The 21,518-nt window shown below is 56.4% G+C and overlaps 1 protein-coding gene and 1 pseudogene across 1 annotated transcript in view; one reads left to right on the top strand and one right to left on the bottom strand.

Moving 5' to 3' along the window:
- SNTG2 (syntrophin gamma 2) overlaps positions 1-21,518 on the bottom strand; it is a 95,958-nt gene that overhangs the window by 67,315 nt on the left and 7,125 nt on the right. The window contains exons 2-4 of the mRNA XM_039855034.1: positions 10,416-10,553; positions 1,972-2,028; positions 1,834-1,891 (exon numbers count right to left, since the gene is read on the bottom strand). Coding sequence (XP_039710968.1) covers positions 1,834-1,891; positions 1,972-2,028; positions 10,416-10,553 — 253 coding nt within the window. The remainder of the gene's footprint in view (positions 1-1,833; positions 1,892-1,971; positions 2,029-10,415; positions 10,554-21,518) is intronic.
- LOC120596554 (uncharacterized) lies at positions 14,971-15,086 on the top strand (annotated as a pseudogene).

The following is a 21,518-nucleotide window of genomic DNA, read 5'->3' as shown; positions in this document are numbered from 1 at the left end:
CCGGCCAAAATGGCAGCGGCGGTGGTCACCGCTGGAGGCCCCGACGTGCCTTCTGCAGCATGACTGCTCACATCCGAGTGGATGGCTGAAGAAACGAGGCTGCTCTGCGTTTCCAGCCCCTTGTTCCCCAGCTCAGTGCCTGCTGGCTCCCTGGTCCCCACGAGGAGAGACCGAGAGCCACAGAGGCTCCCTCACCAGCATGGCCTGTCCTGTGGGACGATGACACGGCCACCCGCCCACCCCGACTGTGGCATCGGCAGGCCTTCCAGCTGCAGCTCTCTGTCCCTGATTCCTGGGGTGCTGGGCTGGGAAGCAGCTGTCGGGGGCACACGCCATCCGCCCCAGCTCTCACAGGCCTCAGGCCCTGGCGCCCTGGTGACACACGCGGGCGTTCTGAGACCCTGGAACGGGCAGCAGCGCGGAGGGCCAGGGACGAGGAGGACACGAGCTGTCACCTCCAAGACGGGCGAGACGGGAACGCAGGCAGGACAGCGGTGACGCAGAGGAGGGGACAGGCCGAGGACAGGGTGACCCGCGGGGCAGGGGACAGGCCCCTGGCTCAGGACGTCAAGTGCCGGTGACGGGACGGGGAGGAGGCCCCGGAGGCGGCGCCGTGCCCGGGGAGACTGCGGGGTTTGAGCGACAGTGTCTTGCGGCTGTGCAGGGCGGGTGAGCGTGCTCTGACCCCACAGGGGGGCAGCCGGGGTCGCAGCCCCTGCCCCTCACTGCCTGCTCTCCAGGCGCGGTGGAGCCTGCGGCCGGGGTGTGAGCCGCACATGCGGCTGCCCGGAGTCGATCTCACTCTCTGTCCTCGTTCTTTTCTGAGACGTGTTTATATCTACAAATAAATATACGAGTGAAAAAGAACTGAGAATGTTCTCAGACTGTCGGAACCAACGGGTTGGGCGACCCTCGCTTTGTCCTCATGAGCAAGCAGGCGGCTCGCGAGGGACTCGACCCCGCGACCCAGCACCGGGCTCACGTGGGACTCAATCGTGGAGCCTCGCGGCCCAGGCCCAGGCCCCGGCGTGCGGAGCCTCCGACGCTGTCAGTGCTCGACTGTGACGCTGACACCGCCAACAGGCCCTCTGGGGGGGTGGAGTCCGAGCGTTTGGTTCAAAACGCTTTAAAAACCTCAAGAAAAGATCATTTGAGTCAGAGACCTGTACAGCTCAGTCCTGCTCTCTGGTTTTAAGTGGCCCCGGATGTTCTGATGGGGCCGACAGCCTGCGTTACCACGGAGGCCGCTGTCGAGGAGCCCCATGCTTTACTGACTTGGGAGACTGCGGTGTCAGAACTCCCAGCAGGAGCTTGGCATGTGGGATGCAACCCTGGACCCCGAGGAAGCGCCGTCCACCTGCAGCCCCGCCTGCTGCCAGCCCTAAGGGCGGGATCTGCAGCTTCGCTCACGGCGCGGGAGACGTGCGTCCTGCTGACTCCTGAGCTCGGCTCGGTGAGAATAAGCGTTTACGCAGACGCGAACTTAGCGGTGTTATTTTGTTAAAGTCTCTCTTTTCCCCACAAACGGAGTCGAGCTCACCGTGGGGAAGCTCGCGTGCCACGTCGACACTCCGTAGGGCCACGCGTGACCAGCACGGTGTCCACGGGCAGACGGCCGAGGGGCTCGCAGCCCAGGGGCAGAGGGACGCTGCTCCACGTCGCCCAGGGTCTGGGCGCAGCCGGGTGCGAGGCGGGCCGAGCCAGCTCCCCCGCCCGCCCGCGAACCCCGCACTTCCAACGCGGCCCGGGCCCCGCCCTCGCGGTCGCCCCCACGCACCTCAGGCGCTGCCCCCGCCGTCACGCGCATGCGCGGGGCCGTCTGGCCGTTTTTACCTGCGTGGCCTTTGAAGATCTTCGAGATGACGACGGGGACTCTGTGCTCCGCACCTCCCTAGAAGACAGCAGTGGACAGTGGTGACGAGCGCCGCGGAAGCGCTGGCGCAGAGGCGCGTGGGGAGGCGGCGCTCGTACCTTTATGCTCAGGCCCAAGCCGCCGACGGGCTGTCTGCGAAGCGTAACGGTTCTGTGCTTTAAAAAATTTCAGAAAACAAGCCAGTTTAGGTTAAAAGGCACTATCGGGGAGGAAGCGCGAAATGCATGTAGTACTTATTAAACTTAAGTAACTGGTGTCACGTATTTCCAAGTGACGTTGCTTAAATAACAGTAATGACTCGATGGCACATCCCCAGTCTCTGCACTGCGCGTGGAAAGAAAAGCGGCAGCAGAACCATTCGCGCGCCTTAGCGAAACCCACGAGCGTCCCCGCGAAGCCGCCCAGTCCCCCCGCTGTCCCCCAACCCCGTCCCCGAGGACGGTGCCGCCCCGTTTCCCGGGCAGCAAACTCCGAGCGGTGAGGCGCACGCGGCTCCGTTTTGTCTGTTCTCGTTCTCCGATCCCCAAAGTGGCCCCCTCTCTGCCTTGCTGCTCCGCATGGTGCCATCATTTGGGGGCCAGTTTTTAGGTAATCGGGGTGAATCCAAGGCTGGGCCACTACGCCACGTGCAGTGGCCGTGGCTGCCGATCCTGTTTAAAGGTATCCGAGGTGACAAAGCGCTCAACGTTCACCACGTCCTCGCGAGGACACTGACCGCCGGCCTCGCCCGACCGCCGGACGTTGGAGCCCGCGCACGTGTCTCCTCTGACTGACAGTTCGCTAACCAGGGGCAACTGGACGGGGCTGGGAGGACGCGGAGGCGAGGCCTGCGGGGAGACGGCCTGGCGGGGAGACCGCGCCGGACGCGCGGGGACGGACCGCGGCGACGTGCGGCGCTCTGATTTCTGCGGGAACCGTAGGCGGTTTCACACGAAATGGCTCCGAAAGCCTATGTGCAGAGGAGGCCAGACTGAGGCAAAGGACCAGGAGGAGCCGTGCGGACGCCACTGGGCCCGCGGTGAAAGACGCGGGACGAGGAGACACCGCGGCGCGGAGGACGCGTCTCCAGAGCACAACTCTGTTGTTAGGAACGAACGTGTTCAAGGCTCAAAGTAAAGACAGGAACCAAACATCAGAGCAAATTAACCTATTTTAAAGAGTATACACAGAATACATTTTAATCAGAACGTTAACTGTTTCTGCCCACGTGACATTTATAACTGGTGAAAGAAACATTTACTCAGACCCCGGAAAAGAGCCGTAAGCGGGGACTTCAGCTCCAGATCGTTTTCACTTTTCCCTGTAAATGAAGGTGACTGGTGACAAGCTCCTCCCAGAAGCTCGTTCCGGGCGTTGGTCGGAGATGCCAGGACACTCCTGCGCGCAGACACAGGACGGCCGGAGCCAGCGTGGGGTGAGGCCACCGCGGGGAGACGCACCCCTGCCTGAGAAGCGCACACAGCTTGCCCCCCACAAACACGGACAGGGCCTTCACGTGTGCTCGCCCACCTCACACACTCGTCCAGGAGCACGAAGCCCCCACTCTGCCCCAGGTAAGCGGGGACACGGGCGGACGGTCCTCGTATGACACCGCACATCTCACGCTACTCAAATTTCCTGAGAAACATACGATCAGAAAACTGGATTATCTAATGTTGCATTAATCAGGAATGTCTACTATATAGGATTTCTCAAAATAGTCAATAATACTTTTCAATCTCAGCCATTAATATAAACATTTGAACCTGAGCATATGTGAGAGCAAATGTATTTTTAGTAGAAATGTTTGTTTCTACCTCTACAGACTTTGCCAGGTAATGACATTTAAATCTGTCATTTCATTCATGTACAGATCTTAGGAAGATAATTCAAAGGAAACATCAAAAATGATCGCGTGTGGCAAAACGGGTAAATGCACACCAAAACTCTGGACAACACTCCTAACGGGAGGGAAGAGAATTCACCATAAACATCTTCAGCACTGAACTAGAACTGGGGGCTCTCGCGTCTTTTGTTCTAAGCCAGAATACTATTTATTCAAATATTTGCTCCTTGCAATCCGCTAAGATTTCCTGAGTAAATTTGGCCCGGTCATTAAAATCTTTGCACAACTGAGTCTCTGCATCTGGAAAATAAGGATGATATTATGTGTCCTTCACAGAAAGTTGCTGTGGACTGAATTGTCCCCCCCGAATCCTGTGTTGAAGCCCTAGCCTCATGTGACTGCTTGGACTTAGGGCCTTTTGAGGCAGTTAAGGTTACACGAGGTCACGGGAGGATGCTGACCTGGCAGGACACGTGTCCTTGGTGGGGAGGGGGGGGCAGGGTCCAGAGCTCGCTCACTCAGAGGAAGGGCCACATGAAGGCACAGCCGAAGGACGGTCACCTGGAAGTGGGCACCCAGAAACCAGACGGGGACCCACGCCCCGCCAGAACCTTGATCTTGGACTTCCGGCCCCTAGAATGGTGAAAAGGTGGACTTCCGTCGCCTGAGCTGCGAGCCCGCATCTTCCGGCGGCCTGAGCTCACTGGGGAAGGCCACGCAAGATAGTCACCAGAGGGTGCGGTGGCCTCCACGCTTCGTAACAGTGTCAGGCAGCTTAGTCTCCTGCAGGCAAAGGTCCTTCCCAGCTTTTCAAACGCCCTCGTTCGAACATCGAGCAGCTCCAGTGTTTCAAAACTGGGTTACAAGTTTGGCTGACTCGGGCTTTCAGGAATGAAAGATTTTATGACGATTAAGGCTCTGGAATGACGTTAACATCATCACACCTTAGAACTTTGACTTTCAACACAAGACTTGTGAAAATGAGTAGATGGTGAAAAAGATAAACAGGAAGCAAAACCTGTGCAGCTTTTAACGGAGCCCTCCCCACGCGGCCCGGCCGCGGCCCCCGCCGTGTCCTGACCGACGACGCCCACGTCTGTTCACAGAGGTCGAGACGGGAATGATGCCGTCGAAGGCTTTTTCTAGCTGAACCCGAACTGTCGTTCGTCAGCACGCACGCTGCCGAGAACCGGCGTCGGGCAATGACCCGCCAAGCGGCTCCACCGCGGAAGGGAGCACGGCGGCCGGACGCCTCCCTGGGCTGCGCTCGCCTCGCACACACGTACACGGCCTGGTCGCCACCGGGCTCCGGGCTCCCGCCCACCCAGGCGTGAAGCCAGAAGACACCAGACGGGCGCCGAGACCCCCGGAGAATCAGCTTCGAAGTCGCGGCAACAGCTCCATAAATTCGTTTCACGTTCCATTCGGCCCTTGTCACGAGCGCAGAGATAGGGTCCGTCAGGACATAGTCTCCGCCTTGTCATCTCTCTCAAAGCCAAGTCTTGGCATTGAATCCGTGTCACACCTCGGGAGCCGCGTTACCTTCCGACTGCAAACGTTTGGAGACAGAGCCGCTTTCGAGGACAAAGGTAGTTCTTGCCCATTCTATATTTTTTGTCAAACAAAAGAGTGACTCTAGGTTATTAAAGTTAGATTTCTTGTTCTGCTCCTCTAAAATACTGGTCTGCAAGTTACTGCTGTGTGATGTGTATAATCTGGCCCCTCGTTTTGACTTCATGTGGTCAAAGGTGAAATTTGAGAGATTTTATGCATCATTGGAAAGTAAACTGAAATTAATGCATTGACCAAATTCAAAATATGAATTCATCCTGGGGGCGGGGAGCGGGCTGAAATGCAATAAGGCTGTGCAGGAAAGGCATCGATCCATTCAGGGTCCCCAGTAACTAAAAGGGACGGGCCACACGCACCTGCCTGGGGTAAATCTACACGGATCACAGACAAGGTCAAAACCGGAATGTTTGCAGAAAGAAGATACAATGTTATTCTACTGCTATAACTTAAAAAAAACACAATCGGGATGTGGGAAATCCATGTAAAGTAAGAGTTTCCGAGCTTAAGCGGAATAGCCGCCCGGACACCATTCGAGGGGCCTCGGCCGAGTCTGACGGCTTTTACAGCCCCGGCGAGGGGCACGTTGCCCATAGGAGACATGGACGAAAACTCTCGGGCTCCGCTTAGGCTCTTTATGATGTTTCTATGCTTGAAAAGTTACACAACTGAAGGAAAGAATATCAAAAATGTTAGCAGATTACGCAAAATATCTTGCCCATTACGATCTTAATTGTTTGAAGCTGCGTCTGGAGGACGCGATTTCGCGTCTTTTGCGCTTGTAAAGTGTGTGCGTGGACTCTCAGACACACGCAAACTGTTATTTTACCCTTGAACGGAATCCTGGGTGTAAATTCTTACAACAAAAACTATTCGCTACTTCAGGGTTTTGTATCTTAAGCCAGAGCTTCCCTTGGTCGAGCGGCCCGTGAGATGGGGTGCGTGGGGTGCGTTGGCGAGCTGGCGGGACCTCGCCGCACGGCCAGGAGGGAGACATGCATGGGACGTGTCCAGACCCCTCCTGACTGCCACGCTTGGCTACTCACTTCGGAAGCCTTTCGGAGAGGCTGCCGGCCGTTCCCCTGAGTGTGACTCTGACAGCACAGCTAACCCTCGGCCGTCAGCCCCTGGACGTCACACTGGTCACTTCCTCAGGAGCTGCTGGGCCTGACGGGCGCCTCGTCTGCCGGCTCGTTCGTGCTCAGGTCCCTCTCCCCCGCGGACAATGCTTCGTGACACGAACCGCTCTTTTGGAAGTGCGCCATCCAAGGACAAGGGCAGTGGCCTTCCTTCGGCAAACGAGTCTCAAACAGGCACTGACCTCATGGCCAAGTGCGTGGCCGCAGGCTGTGGTTCTCACGAGCAGGGCGTCTTCCGGCCTAGAGCCAGACGCTCAGCGAGCACGCGCCGACTACCAGGGACGAGACAGGACCACGATGAGGGACCGGTTCGCGGCAAAGGGCCTGATGCGGGCCAGCCCCACGGGGCGTACCGATTCTCAGCTGCCGGGCTCCGGGCGCACGGCTGGGAGCGGCCGTGTTTGTGCCTCCCACGCAGCGTCCCCCACCCAGACACGGACGCAGCTCGGTGCCCGGGGCCCAGCGGGGCGGTGACCTCCGCCTGGCAGACCTAACTGGGCTCGGTCGTGACGAGCAGGATGAGTGGCCGGGGTAGGTGGAGAAATCGCAGCATCCGCTGAAGGTGGCGGCAATGGGGCCGTCAGGGACCAAGGACAACATACCGCACGAGGACACGTGCAGAAACCGCCTCTCGGAAGCCGAGAAGAAATGGATTTTCAGTTGGGGAAAAAGACTGAGAGACGAGCACGTGTTTGACGGTCAACGTAGGAAGAGCCGGGGAACAACGCCGGGGACGTCAGGTGAGTGCAGACGGCCCCTGCATTACTGTTGTTTGTGGTTTGGCTGAATAAGATACGGGAAGCTGATCGTTACGTATGAGGAAATAAAGCAACGAAAATTAAGGGCAAGAACAAAGAAATTAAAAATTTTAAAAACCTAAAGCAGGTCGGGGTGGTTGTGAAACCGAAGAACAGGAAGAGGGAGCGGGATGTAGACGAGGCGGACGGAGCAGCAGCATCCACGTCGCTGCGGTCGAGCCGTCTGGGGACTGCGCGTGGCCACGTCAGGCACACGATGACCAGACGCTGCCGCTGCTGCAGCAAGTGTCACGATGACAAATCCCACCCGCGCCCCCGTCCCGTCTGCAGCCCCCACCCCGTCTCCGACAGGCTCCGTTTGCCAGTCTTGGGCTCCCCCGAGGCCCGATGCCGAATCAGCAGGATTAAAAACCTCTGGCTGTAAGAGTAAGTATTGTTTTGGTTCCTCTCTGTGATAAAAGTGACGTCTGTCACCAGCGGACGTGGTGCTTCTGTCTTCAGCGGGTTCGAGAGGACCACGCGCCATCTGCCCGTGATCGCTCTCCACAAACGGGCCGAGCCTGGGGTGGCCTCAGGGACACAGGTCACGGGAGGGCGGCCCGGTCCCCAGGTCCCCCGAGGCCCAGGAAGCGTGCCGACCTTCACCGAGTGTGGGCGTCCCACCAGGAATGGAGATGTCATCCACCCGTGGCCTCCCCACCAAGAAAACCGGCCTCGGAAGCCGAGACGCCAGCCTGGGCAGCGGTACCGACTCTGCCGGGGACAGCGGAGGGGAAGGCAGAGCGCACGGCGGGGTCCCCTGCGGGACGGGGTAGTGGGCAGTGCGTGAGGCCAGCCCCCCACGACCCCGGGGCCACGGCGCACCACTGCTTGACGGTGCTGGGCCTGAGTGGACGCCAGTTGGGTGCCACCCGGCCAGCCTCGGCACCTGCGTCTGGACGTTGGCACCGGCCAGGTTGCAGTGGTGCCGTCGCCCGTTCTGGGGTCCCCGTGACACCCCGACTTTTGCTTGATGTGCCCACAGGCGCACTGGGCACACACGCCGAGCTGACCCCGATGCCTGCTGTTCCAGCTCCTGCCCTCCCCCCCTGACTCGGGGTTCGGGGAGGCGGACAGCTCCCGGTCACGCCTCTGTCCGGCAGCTGCACTGCGCAGACCCCGCCCTGCCCTGCGGAGTGAGTCCGCTGGCAGAGTGACTGTCCCAGGCCGGGCCCCACCGCAGCCAGCGAGGGGACCAGCCACACCGTGCGCACGCGAGAGCTGCCGTCTCAGAACCCAGAGGCCTCGTGCTGACGCGGCTGTGACCTTCGTCAAAACAGTCCTTTCTGTTCTCCAAAAACGTGATAAATTCTCATGGCAGGGTCGGTGTCATTTGCACAACTGGCTGAAGAGCACAGGTTTTGAGTGTTCCTCGCACTGATAGGGGGAGCCCACTGACTCTGAGTGGGATGCAGGAGGAATCCTGACTAAGTGGCCGGTTGTGTTTTCCTGTGGAGGAACATTCTCTCCGACGCCCCCCCTTACCCGATTCAGGCGCGTTTGTCCACGACGTGCTCCCCGCTTTTGCAGAAGGGGAGGTGCGTACCGAACTGGCGGAGCCGTGGCAGGGGTGTGTGCGTTGTGTGAGCTGTGTGGTGTCACCCGCCCCCAGCGCAGAGCACGGCTCTTCACAAAAAGCCTGTGGTGTTTTGGGAATCAATGAATCCCTTCAAATCATAAACAAACGTTTGTAGGAATGAACATACACTCAGCTTTCTGAGGGAGGGATTGATCATTTTCATCAAGAATTTAACCTTCGGTAGAGAATCTGACAATGAATTTTAAAAGGGCCAACTTACGTTCCCTGGACAACACAGCATGGTGATGCGAAGTGTTTTCATGGTGCCACGTCTGAGGTCTGTGGCAGGTTACAGACCCACTGTGCAGAGGGTCACTTCTAATGTTACCAACGCTGCCCTGACCTGCCCTGCCTGGTCCCGCCCCTGCTGATGTACGTGCACGTGGCCGGGGTGGGCGGGGGCGGGGGGTAAGGCAGAGCAAAGCTGGTGGCGGCAGCGGCAGGTGCTCACGGCACACCTCGGGGTCACCGGGGACCTGGGGGGCAGGGCACAGTGGGGCGGAAGCAGGACCACCGAGGCCTGAGGGAGGAGACCAAAAGGGACAGCCTCGCCCCTGCCCCCCGCTGTGCTGGCTCCGCCTCATTTGGGCCCCGGGGAGCAGCTGGCACAGGCTAGAACCGGGGCAGCGGGCATGGGGCGGACGACGGGGGCTGGGGGCGGGTTCCAGGGGAGACAGTGCCGCTGGTGGGGGGCCACGCACATGAGAGGCGAACGCGTCGGTGTCTCGGGGAGCACCCTGTGCTTTGCGGACCCCTGTGCCTACCAAGGAAAGACTGAGGGATTAAAGGTCACAAGGACTCGGAAATCCGATGACTGAGGCGTCACCGGGGCCATCGCGAAATGAAAGTGTCTTCCGGGCGGCTCCGAGACAGACGCGCTGGAAAAGCAGCGTCATGCACGGCTTCTCGAGGGCCAGGTTTTGCAGCTGGCGGGGCCGGCTCTGGGGGCCGGTGACGGGCCCAGCAGGCCCACGGCGGGGGGCGGGGGGCGGCGGGCGTCCAGGGCCCTGAGGGGCCGGTCCCCACCCCCGACGGTGCTCAGGGCTCCGTTGCATCCGACGAGTGCTTCTCACCCCCAAGGAGCCTTCGCTCTGGGCTGGGAGTCTGGTAACGCCCAGGCCAGCCATCTCGTGCGCACCTGGCCACGTCCACAGACACCTGGGCCGAGGCCCTGACGCGAAGCTGTCGTCTGTGTGTCTGTCCTCCCAAACAGACGCCCTCGGGCTGCTGTCCCCCGTCCGCAGACCGGCGGTCACACCGCGTTGTTTCGGTTCCCAGTGAGAACACGTCGTGTCCCATCTCGTGGTATCTGGGGCCACTTTTCACGCACAGCTCCTCCAGGGGAATATGTTGGCAAAGGAAGTGACAGTGTCAGGGAGCGAGTGACAAATGGCACTTTGGTGACAATGAAAGCCAGCAGCCGGGGGTGTCTGAACAAGGGCAGGCGCCTCTCCCTCAGCAAACAGCCCTGAGTCCCCAAACCGAACTGTTGTCGCCTGAGGGAGCCCTCGGACTGTCAGCAGGAGATGCTGTAGCCCGAACCCCCAAATTGAGTGGCTGGCGTGTGGGGACGCCTCCTGTCTGCGGGAGGCGCTGCGGGGCGCCCTGGCGCCTGGGGCGCTGTGGCACTTACGTTTGCGCCGGGGTTGCTGCCACTAACACAGACGACATCTGGTTTTTGAATTGTCAGTACCTCTTTAGTCAGCTTCAGCCGGATGTCGTAGGCATTTCCAGAAGCTTCGTTGTGCAACAGAGCAGCCCCCGTTTTAGTCTGCGGACACAAAGCGGAGACAGACCAGGCCGTGAGGGAGGGACGCGGGCGCCGGGCGCTGCGAGCTGTCCTCGCAAGGACTTCGCCTCCTGGGCCTCCCGCCCGCCCGTGGACGCGCCGCGGGGGCCCGGGCAGCGGGGTGGGGAGCAGCGTGGCCTCGTCCGCTCGGGCCACAGGTGGGGGACCATGTGCACCCCTGGAGGTGGGAGGCTGTCACGGAGCGTGGCGTCAGGCGCAGTGCGCCTGGTCCAGGAAGCTGGCCGCGCTCGCGCTGAAGGACGAGGTGTGATGTCCCAGCGGCCCCACGCTTCCTGTCCCCTCTGGCGGACGCGCCAGCCCTCTGAGCAGCCCGCACGTCCCTCCCTCCCTGCCACTCACTCGGAGACAGACCGGCCCGGGGCTCGTGACCTCGACCCTTCCTGTGGGGGGCTGCGGAGGGGCAGGCCGGCTCAGGACGTCACCGTCACCATTGCCGGAGGTGACTGGAGGCCGGGCACTGCGCTCTGAGCAGGGGCGCCCCTGCTGTGCTCGTTCAGGACGAGAACTGTTCAGATCACATGGAAAGGTGTGACAGTGACCCACTCACTCCAACACGCAGACACACTCACTCCCGCCACCACCGTGCATCCCTCGGTCAGTCCCCCGGGCACGGCTCGGGGGCCTCCACAAACAGGAGACACTGAGTCGTGACGAGAGAACAGGCACTTTCCAGGACAAGAGTCGGGAAGAGGGCGGCTGTGCTGAGACAGAGAATGCGGAATGGACTGTGTGTCAGCCTCCGGCTGCAGCTAATGGAAGCGACAGCCCTCGGTGGAGACCCGACACCCAGCCTCTGTCATTCGCTGCCACCGGAGCCCGACAATCCCATCTGAGGTAAGCCCTGCTTCTGCTCAAAGTGTCAAAAAATGGTCAGGAACGCAAACAAACGGGAGATAATTAAGCATTCCGACTCAAAATTATTTCATTCTAATCACTTTCTTCTATGAAAACCTTCACTTCATGTCAAATTAAGTGTGTGCTGCAGCTGATTCGGAGGCGCCACACAAACACGACGTGCCAGTCCCAGACGGCCAGCACCGAGCTGCGTCCTCAGGAAGCCCGCAGAGACATGGAGAAGGGACGCAGGAGCGGCCGAGGGGACGGGGGAGCGGAGTGGGGACAGGCTGATCCCAGCGCCGCTTTCAGTCCCAACAGACGCCGTCAGCCATTCAGCCAACGGGACGCAGCTTCGTGACACGTTACTTGGAAATAAGACGGTTGCAGTCGTCTCAGCTTCTTAGAGCTAAATGTTGGCCTTTGCTCATGAAAAACAAGAACAAACACTGGCCCTCGCCGGCCCCGACCTCCCATCTGGCAAGCGGAGACCTCGGCCCTCTGCTGTCGGGTGGTGGGGGGCGTCTTTCCTCACCCCAGCCCGGCCCCGCCCCACTGGCAAGTCCCCGGCGCTGTGAGCACCGTCAGGGGTCTACACTCGCTTTAATCACTCTCGCCTCCCCGCCAGGCTGGCCGCTCGCCTGTCCACCGGCCTGCCGCTCCCTCCCTGCCCGGCCCAGCCTGTGTCAAAGTCGCAGCTTAATGCACCTCCTCTGCTTATTCAGAAATAAGCAGCTTCTCTCCACTGAACCACTGACATAAATGAATTAAAGCGTGACTATCACGTCCTCGAAGAACGTTGAAAAGAAAGAGCTGTGAAAACGCGCAGGGCAGGGCACACGCGCACACACACACACAGAGCAGGGCACAGCCGCACACACACACACACACACACACAGAGCAGGGCACAGCCGCAAGACACACACACACACACACACACAGAGCAGGCACAGCCAAGACACACACACACACACACACAGAGCAGGGCACAGCCACACACACACACACACACACACAGACACGCACACACTCAGGGCAGGGCACACCCATGCGTGCACACATGCACGTGTGCACACACGCATGCACATACGCACACACACATGCACGGCCTTGCGGGGCGGGTGTGGGACAAGGACGGGTTTCCTCTGGTCCACTTTCAGCCACGCACAGCTGGGCGCATAACCCGTCCTTGGTCATCGTGGATTCCAGACTCCCAACGTCCTCTCCTGCCTCGCTCCCGAGGCCCGCTGCACAGTCACGTCACCGGGAACATGCCGACGGACGCTGTGAGGTCGACGTGCTTTTCACCAATAAAGACATGTAAGACGCGAAAAGTCTCCAGAAGGAGCCGCGCGACATCATGGGAAAGCCATCGGAGGACGCGTGAATTCCGGCCGCGTCACACCCGCGCAGTCCATCTCCCCCCGCACCCCGGGCCTCCACCCTGATGGGCAAACGGGGGACGCGCCCCCGCTGGACAGTGCGAGGCGGGAGGGAGCGGGTGCTCCTGGAAGTTCCGAGCGGGTCACCTGCTCGCAAGCGGCAGAATGCGGGTGCAGTCGAGTTCTTGGTCGGTTATCTTTTTACACCATTTGCATATCAGTAAAAATTAAGCCATTTCGGTATAATAAAGGAAAAACAAACTTTGTCAGCCCAGCAGCACGTCACGCAAAGAGGAAGACTCAGGCATCCGCAGGCAGGCCGTCACAAACGAATTCAAGAGCGGAAAACCCATGCTCCTATTTGAGAAAGATTTAGCCCCAAACAATTCAGATAAGAAAGAAAAATGACGAACAGACGATATTCCACTAAAAACATATGGAGACAACTGCTGCCTGCCAGGGCCAAGCAAAGCAGAAACAGCGAAGTCACCTCACACCGCTGGGCACATAAAGCTTCGCGGTGGAAAAGTCGACCACATCCTGCCCACGAAAGTAAGAGTCTGCAGTTACGGACACAGACAGGCTCAGGGGGGCCCAGCCGCCTCTGGCGCTGCCACCTGCTGGCGGCCCTCTCGGCCTCCTGGCACCAGGCCGCTGGCAGTGTGGGATCCGCGCCCGGCCCCTCGTCCCCAGTGTGGGATCCACGCCCAGCCCCTCGTCCCTGGTGCGGGATCCACGCCCAGCCCCTCGTCCCCGGTGCGGGATCCACGCCCGGCCCCTCGTCCCCAGCAGCACGGTGCCTGGGACAGGCTGGTGTTTGACAAAAACAGAGGGGCAGGTGCATTTGTCTGGGCAGGTGAAACGCCCACCCGGCCGCCTGTCGTCGGCGAGGGCTGGAAGCCACCGCCGCCTGCTGGGCGTGGTCCGCACCCACGCAAGATACTTGGATCGCGTGGTCCACCTGCACAGCGACACGTGACTCCATGACCATCCGTTCACTTGCGTTGTTCACTATCCGATTCTCTGGCCCATGTGGCCATGTCATGCACTAAATAAGGCACAGGCACAGGCGTGACCCACACACTTCACGGTGCCTTGTAAATAAAGGCGCCTCGACCTTGCTTCTCGTAGGAGCGTCTGTCTTCGCCAGGACTGTCTTTTGAGCGATACCCGCTATAATAACTACTTTAAGTTCTGCTAAATCAGGACTGTGGTCATGTCATCCGAGCTGCTTCCGAATGTACTTCACTTACTCTGCATAAAGCGTTTCCTGACGTGAGATACAGAAGTAGCTTCAAACTCTTCTGGGTGTTGAGAGGTTAAATGCAAATAGTTACAAATTATTTTATCTGTTCATTTCCATAGAACCAAAATGCCCATTACTGAACAACACTTTTCTCAAATTTCTCAAAGTTTAGAAGAATTCTCCCCCAACTGTAAAGACTACGGTTTATTCCGCCCTTGTTAAGGTTTTAAAAACTCCTAAAAACTCCCCACTTCACCCGGCTACGTCCTCCCTTCCAGTCTCCCAGGAGCTCCTTTTAACAGACTTATAGGTGTGGGCCAGAGTCAGCCTCGGGGGGAAAACGTCATCAAAGCCCATGTGGTCACCGGGCTTCACACACCGGGAAAAAGGGAAAGAAATGGAGCATTTTCACAGACGGTGTCACTGCGGGTGGAGATGACCCAAAAGCGCCTCTGCATGCAGTGCAGAAATAAACATGAACTACTTAAATGCCATTAGTCTATGGTATTAATAAAATGGTCACTTATGATACGCTGTGTCAGTATTTTGAACGTATATTTCAATATGCCATCAACAAATAACAACTGGAATAAAAAGATACAATTTACAGTAGCATTAAACATCACCAATATCTAGAAATCAATCTAATAAAAGATAAGTAAGGTTTCTACATTGAAATTTTTTAATGTTATTGAGAGGAATATAAGAAGACGTACATGATTTACAGAATGAATCATGTTCGCGAAACGGATGAATCGATATTGTGAAAGTTGTCAGTTCCCTTCAAATTAATCTAGAAATTCAGAAAAACAGAAAACCATAACCCCAGAACGTGGTTCCACAGTGTAGCGGTGAGCACGTCTGCTTTATGCGCAGAAGGTCCTGGGTTCACGCCCCAGTGGAGCCACGGTCCATGGTCTGCAGCCACGCCACCCCGAACACGCCCGATGTCTGAGCTCGGAAGCTAAGCAGGGTCGGGCCTGGTTAGTACTTGGATGGGAGACCGCCTAGGAAGACCAGGTGCTGTAGGCGTAAATAATATGAAGAAAGAAAATAACAGAAAACCATAACTCCAGCAAGTTCTTTTTTAGGAATTGACGAAGCGATTCTAAATTTTAAGTGGAAGTGAGGAGAGCTGAACACTGTCAAGGGAATCTTGAGGAACAACAAAGCTCAACGCTCACACTGCCGATGTCAAGAGCTGTTACAAAGTCACAGCAGTTAAAAAGCAGGGTGTTCGCTCCAGGAAAACAGCTCGATGGAGAAGAGAGAACACAGAGTCCAGGAAGAGGTCAAGTGTACACGATCGCCTCGTGGCACTCCACTGACTTGGAAAGAATAATCTTCGTCACATGTTGGAAAAAAAATGAAACTTCCACCCTATGGCACAGCATATGAAATACCAAATACAGTTGCATTTCAGATCTAAAGATGAAAGTTAAATCAATATCATGTTTAAAAAGGAAACAAATAAAAATATCTTCATGAACTTGGAGCAGTAAAGTTCATTTGAACAGCTTGCAGAGATGTTCTAACGTACAGATAAAAATATTCTACATTAAAATTGAGAAATTCTGTTCAATAAAAGATAATATTAGGAGGGCAGAAAGGAGCCCACAGAGCAAGAGATCTGGGCATCGCATATGGAGGACTGCCCGCGTCAGTAGGAAGGACAGGAACTGCCCGCGTCAGTAGGAAGGACAGGAACTGCCCGCGTCAGTAGGAAGGACAGGAATTTTGTGATCTGTCAGGGCCGCTGGCTGAAACTCGCCCACCAAGCCGCGCTCCGGGTGCGGAGACAGGAGGGTTCCCAGCCTCACCCTGCCGTCCGGCGCCTTCCAAATACCTTAGTCTACCGTGAAGCAGGGGGAAAGAATTCACAGGCACGAGACTCCAGCAACATTCACAGTATTCACAGATATTAACGTCCACAAATAAAACCAACGAATTTCCAGATACATTAGAAATCATGAAAGTCCAGCAATACGGTTTGATAAAACAGCAATTTATCCATATCATTTGCCTATTTATCTAACGGAACCAAGAGAAAACCCTTTCTAAGGAGATATGTTTCCTTGCCAAACCCTTCGGGTTCCCAGGCATCCGGGCAGCAAAGCCCTTGGAGACATCGAAGGAGAAAACTCCATCCTTCACTGAATAATATTAAAGAAACATGAATTAAATGGAATATCTGCAGGCGCGAAAAGGCAAGAAAAGTGTCACCTGTCCCCAAACTGACCTATACAGTCGCCACGGTCCCTATCACAGCTGTGAACCCGTTTGGACCCAAAGACCCTAAAATAAAGGGCACCCAAGGCAGGGACGGGCTAAGGCGGCTCCGCAGAAAATGCTGCCGGCGTCTGAAGTTCGCCTTTCGCTCCGGCATGAGCTGCTTTTCACAACTGAGGACCCGTAAAATCAAGGTGCAGTGACAACAGCTGTTCTTTCAGCATTTCACTGGCAGCCTCGTGTGTCCTCTGTAAAGTACGGTGTCTTTAACACTGACAGCCTTTTACACGGTCAGGTCACAATGACTGACGCTGCGGGGAGATGGCGCGGGGTTGGGAATAACCACCAGCAGGAGCAGGGAGCCCAGGAGGACCCGGACCTGGGGCTGGCGGTGGCGGTGGCGGTGGCGGTGGCGGTGGCGGTGGCGGTGGCGGTGGCGGTGCCGGGCCTGCGGGCCCTGCGCCGGGCAGAGCGAACCGGCTCCGGCCCGATTCCGCGCGCCGAAGGTCAGTGCTGAGGACTTGAGAGATCGGTGCCCTCCCGGCCGCGCGGGCGGGAAAGCGCTCGGGACACTGCGCAAAAGCGAAACTACGCGGGTGAAGCCGGCACACGCGCCGCGGTTGCGTCGCTCGCTGCGGGACGGACGGCGCCGCCAGGTGAGCGCGCGGGCGTGGCGCACCGCGGGCCACCTCCTGGCCACGGCGACAGCGCAGGGTCTCAGGTCGCCTGACAAAGCCAGTCCCCCCAGGCCCCCGGTTCACGGTCGCGTTGGCTGCCGCAAAGCAGTGAGACGAAGCGACTCCGAACAGCCGCTCGTGGGCCGCGGCCGCGCTGGCGCCCAGGGCTGTCTGAAGCGCAGTTAGTATCAGAAGCCAAGGGCGGCGGGAGGAGGACCCGGTCACCCTGCCGCCCGCACCGTCCTCATGCTTTCCAGCCTCCTTAGAATGAAGTTTTTCCGTTACATCTTTCGAAATGTTTCATGCCACGGGTGGGAAATTAATTTTAAAGAAAAACATGCAAATTATTTTAATTTGGAACAAAGAAGCACGGGCCACACTTTTGGGGACAGTGTCCCCATTATCGTGTCCTCATTATCGGCCACGGCCGGCGGGGGCCCCCCTTCTCGAAGCTGCGGCCCCGAGGCCAGAAAGGCCCGTCACTGCGGGGAGCCCCGGAACCTGCGGGGTGGCGGGGTGTGGACGGAGGGGAAAAGGGGGAGACAAGCTGAGGCCAGAATCTCGGGGTGCGCAAGGGGCCCCTGGAGCGGATGCGGCCCCACAGGTAAGGGGCCAGAGGCCGTACACACTCCCCGGGGTCCGGCGGGCGGAGGGTCTGAGAACCAGCGCGGGGGCTGGACGCGGGCACCCGCAGCGCCGAAGCGCGGGCCTGGGCGCGACAGCACGGGCACGGACGCCCGTCCGCGGACACACGCAGAGGTCCCCCCGTGCCACGCTGCGGGGACACCGCCAGCACAGCCCGGTTCTCAGAGACCGCGCGCCCAGTGCTGTTGGAAGCTGGGCTTACGCTTCCCCGAAATCCAGGGGAAATGTCACATTAGGTGTTTAAACTTGTTTTAAAATTTGTTTCAAGTCGAACTTTAATCAGTGACGCTGACCACGCAGCAGATCTGTCCATACGGTGATTGATTCTGCCCTCTCAGTAAATACCCAGGCGGCAACGGGAGCAAGCAAGGTCGGCCCATAATGACCCACGTGGGTTTTTTCGAAAAAAGGTAGAATTCCATGCTGTCAATGGTTTCTATTTCTGCAAAAATAGACCTCTATAATGAACTGCGAAGATCAAAAGACTCCTAAGCAAATAGCATGACATTTGAAAAACGTGGATTTGACACACAAAAAGCACTTTGATGATATTTAAAATAGGTATCTACCTGCTTAAACTGTATTTGAAAATGCAATCTAATTGTGAGAAAAATCTTGAGAAAAAAGACTTACTGTACATACTTCTAAAAGCTGTGAAAGGCATTAAGACAATCAAAATGAAATAAATGAATTACCATTTATCATTACTAGAAGCAACTGGCAGCCACTCAGATACCACTGCCCAAGTTGTCAAAACAATTCTTTACATATTTTAAGTGGAGATTTATCACTGCTTTCAAAAAGCAACATTAAAGATAAACCTTCACCGCCGTATGAGAGACACGGTCACTTTCGGAAGGAAGGGTCTACGTGAGCTTCACAGGTACTCCGCACCGACGGGGGAATTCGCTCGCAGAGGTGTGTGCGTCCAGCAAAGACGTCATTCTGCAGGAAGCCAGAGGCTGCACCTGCAGCTCACTTGGGAAGAACAAACTGCAGGCAGCAAATGAATGAAAAATAAACTTTGTATCTAAATTTTTCAAATGTGCCATATGTTCCAATGGAGATGTCACATTTAACTCCGAAATTAAATTAGACACACGCTTCCAACATTTCTTAATAACAAAAACTTTAGTTACTGAATTTAGCAGGCTCCTGGGCATCCAACTTGAACATTCCGCAAACTTGTTACAAAGTTGAACGTGAACTTGAGATGCAGGTGTCAAAACCATCATATCGTTAACAACATTTCATTACCAAGATCTTTAGAAGACAGATCCTCTTGTGTAATAGCTGAGATCCATCTTTACTGTATTGAATTTCTTTACATTTTAACTAGTAATGTTAAAACAAGAAAATGGCACAAATGGCTTGTTTGGACGTTATCACAGCTAAGCAGGAGGAGGGCTAGTGGCTGGCCGCAGCGTCGAGAAAGACGAGCTCGCAGGAGGCCCGTGGCCAGGGAGGCTTCCGGCTCCCTCCACTGGAAGCTTTGTCAAGAAGGCACTTTGAGAAATAGACCTTTGTTTCACTTACGGAATTAGCTATGTCACGACTGGAATTTTTTCCACAGCAATCTGTTTTATTTTTTTCCAATCTGGTATAGAAACTTCTAGATTCACTCTGTGAGAATGGAGTTATAGAAGAAGCAGTCTTGTGTAAAAATTAAGATGGAAATAAATAATGCACAAATATCCACAAATAAAAGGTGATAACAGTTCATTTTTTTGAAAATTATGACCACTGGGTTGATTCTGAGTTTTATGGATATATAATCAAATCTGAGGCACCAGGATAAAGATGATAAAGTGGCAATAAAGATAAGGTAGATAATCTGACCAAAAACGACCAAAGATTTTGACCACTGATATACAATTCCTCAGACTCGAAGAACACATGTTTTTCTAAAATTAAGTACACGTGCACACTGGCACACACATCACAGACCCACCTGACGCAATGTAAGAAACCCGTAAATGTTGAAAACTCACAAATTTTGACTCTATAATGTCTGAATTTATTTTAATGGGCTAGTAAAGATTATATTTAAAAACATTTATCAAATAAATGTAAAGCTGTTTGCAATAGTGAGAAATATAAAACCACCATGTTGTCCATATTGATTAGATAAATAACGATGAGAACGTCAGTGGTCTCGCTGTGGCAGACCTTTCCGTGACGTAGTAAACGCTCCTGCTGGCTGAGAGGCAGCACGGAGACCCACCACACACAGCACGAGCGTCCGCCAGAAAGGAAAATTATAAAACACACCAGAAAACAGAAAAGGGCTGGATTACGCCCCGAAAGCTATAGCAGTGTGCCTGTGTGCGAGCGAGGGTATCAGCACTCACCCCCTCGTCCTCGTCATCAGCATCCACTGCCATTCCTCGCTGGGGCCCGTGGGATGGAGAGGCGGATGCAGCAGACACCGAGGGTGTGGGACCCCTCAGACGGCGTGGGGGGCGGCGGGGCTGCCCTCAGCCTCGTCTCCTTCCCTGGGAGGGGGCTTCAGCACGCCCCCTTCCGGGGTGACTGACGCCTGGCTGTGTTAGGAGCAAGAGAGCTCAGAGCACACAGCAAATGTCAGCAATCGTGCAAATATTTCTAATTTGGGGGTCTGTGTTCAAATTCTCTAATTTTGGCTGAGGCATTCCCATGAAAACCGCATTCTTTACTAAGAGGGTACCAGCTTCCCAGAGCGGCTGAAATAAAATGTCACAGATGTGGCGCCTTAGGGAACAGAAACGTATCATCTCAGTTCCGGGGCCAGACGCCTGAGACCCGGTGCCTCTGACGGCTCTCGGGACGGCCCCCCAGGGGACACGGTGGCTCACATGCCCCCTGGCGTGTGGCCGCGTGACCATCCTCTGCTCTGTCTGTCTCCAGACTCCCTCTGCTCATCCCGCAGAACACGGGCACTGGCGCTGAGGCTTCGCTCGGTAAGTACGGGGCTCAAGACCCTGAACTCAGTCCCGTCTTAGCCATATAAATCTCCAGGGGTCATCGGTATGTGGGTGTAGCTTCTTGGGGCTCAGCATTCAGCTGACCCCAGAAGACATTGGGCAGTGGAAGATTGTGGGCAAAACTCCCCTAACCCTGGCGAGCAGCTTCCTAAAACACTCTGAGAGGAAATCTGCGTGTAGTCGTGACACAGCCAAACCCTGGGGCAGAACAGTGACTGTCATAGCCTTTTATAGTCACGTGGCGCTGGCTGGTCTTTTCTAGCTAATAAAGAAGCATGTGCCAGGCCATTAACGGCACGTGATGTCACATAAAGGCCACATGTCACAACACATCCTGTATTTAAATGGTCCCGGCAAGATAAAACCCGTCGAACCTCCCAGGACCACGTGGAGTCTGGGACCTGCGTTCTCAGGGCCGAGTCTTGCTGGGGACGCAGGAGCAGGACTGGCAGGAGGCGCCACGGCGATGACGCGGCGGGGGAGGGGAGGCGTCACAGGCCGCCGATCTCCGATGCAGGCGGCAAGGCTCACTTGTCACCAGGAAAGTTTTATTTAAGTTTAAAACGACGCAGACTCTCTCGCGCGCTAGGTCCACTAGAAAGGAAAACACGAAGCCGGCCAAGGGTCCTCCTAGCTCACGAATGTCACACAGGGCTCCCGCGGGACCTCTCTAGACTGGTATCTTGCCCTCGCCTGCGACACCACACTCGTCTGACCCGCAAACACACCGGCCCCGGGGCGGAGGCTGCTCCGGCCGAAGCCAGTGACCTGGTCCCCTCAGACCTGGGCTAAACGTGGGGCGCCTGGGACCAGATCTGGGTCTCCTTCCCCCGTCCTGGCCGTGCAGGAAAGAGAAGTCAGCTCCCAGAGCTGAGACGGAACCCCGAAGCTGGGGTCTGTGTGTGTGTGTGTGCGTGCACATGTGTGTGTGCTTGTGTGTGTGTAGTGAG

This window comes from Pteropus medius, unplaced genomic scaffold (genome assembly GCF_902729225.1).
Source record: "Pteropus medius unplaced genomic scaffold, Ma_sr-lr_union100, whole genome shotgun sequence".
NCBI lineage: Eukaryota > Metazoa > Chordata > Mammalia > Chiroptera > Pteropodidae > Pteropus > Pteropus medius.
This window is presented reverse-complemented; position numbering and strand designations above follow the sequence as displayed.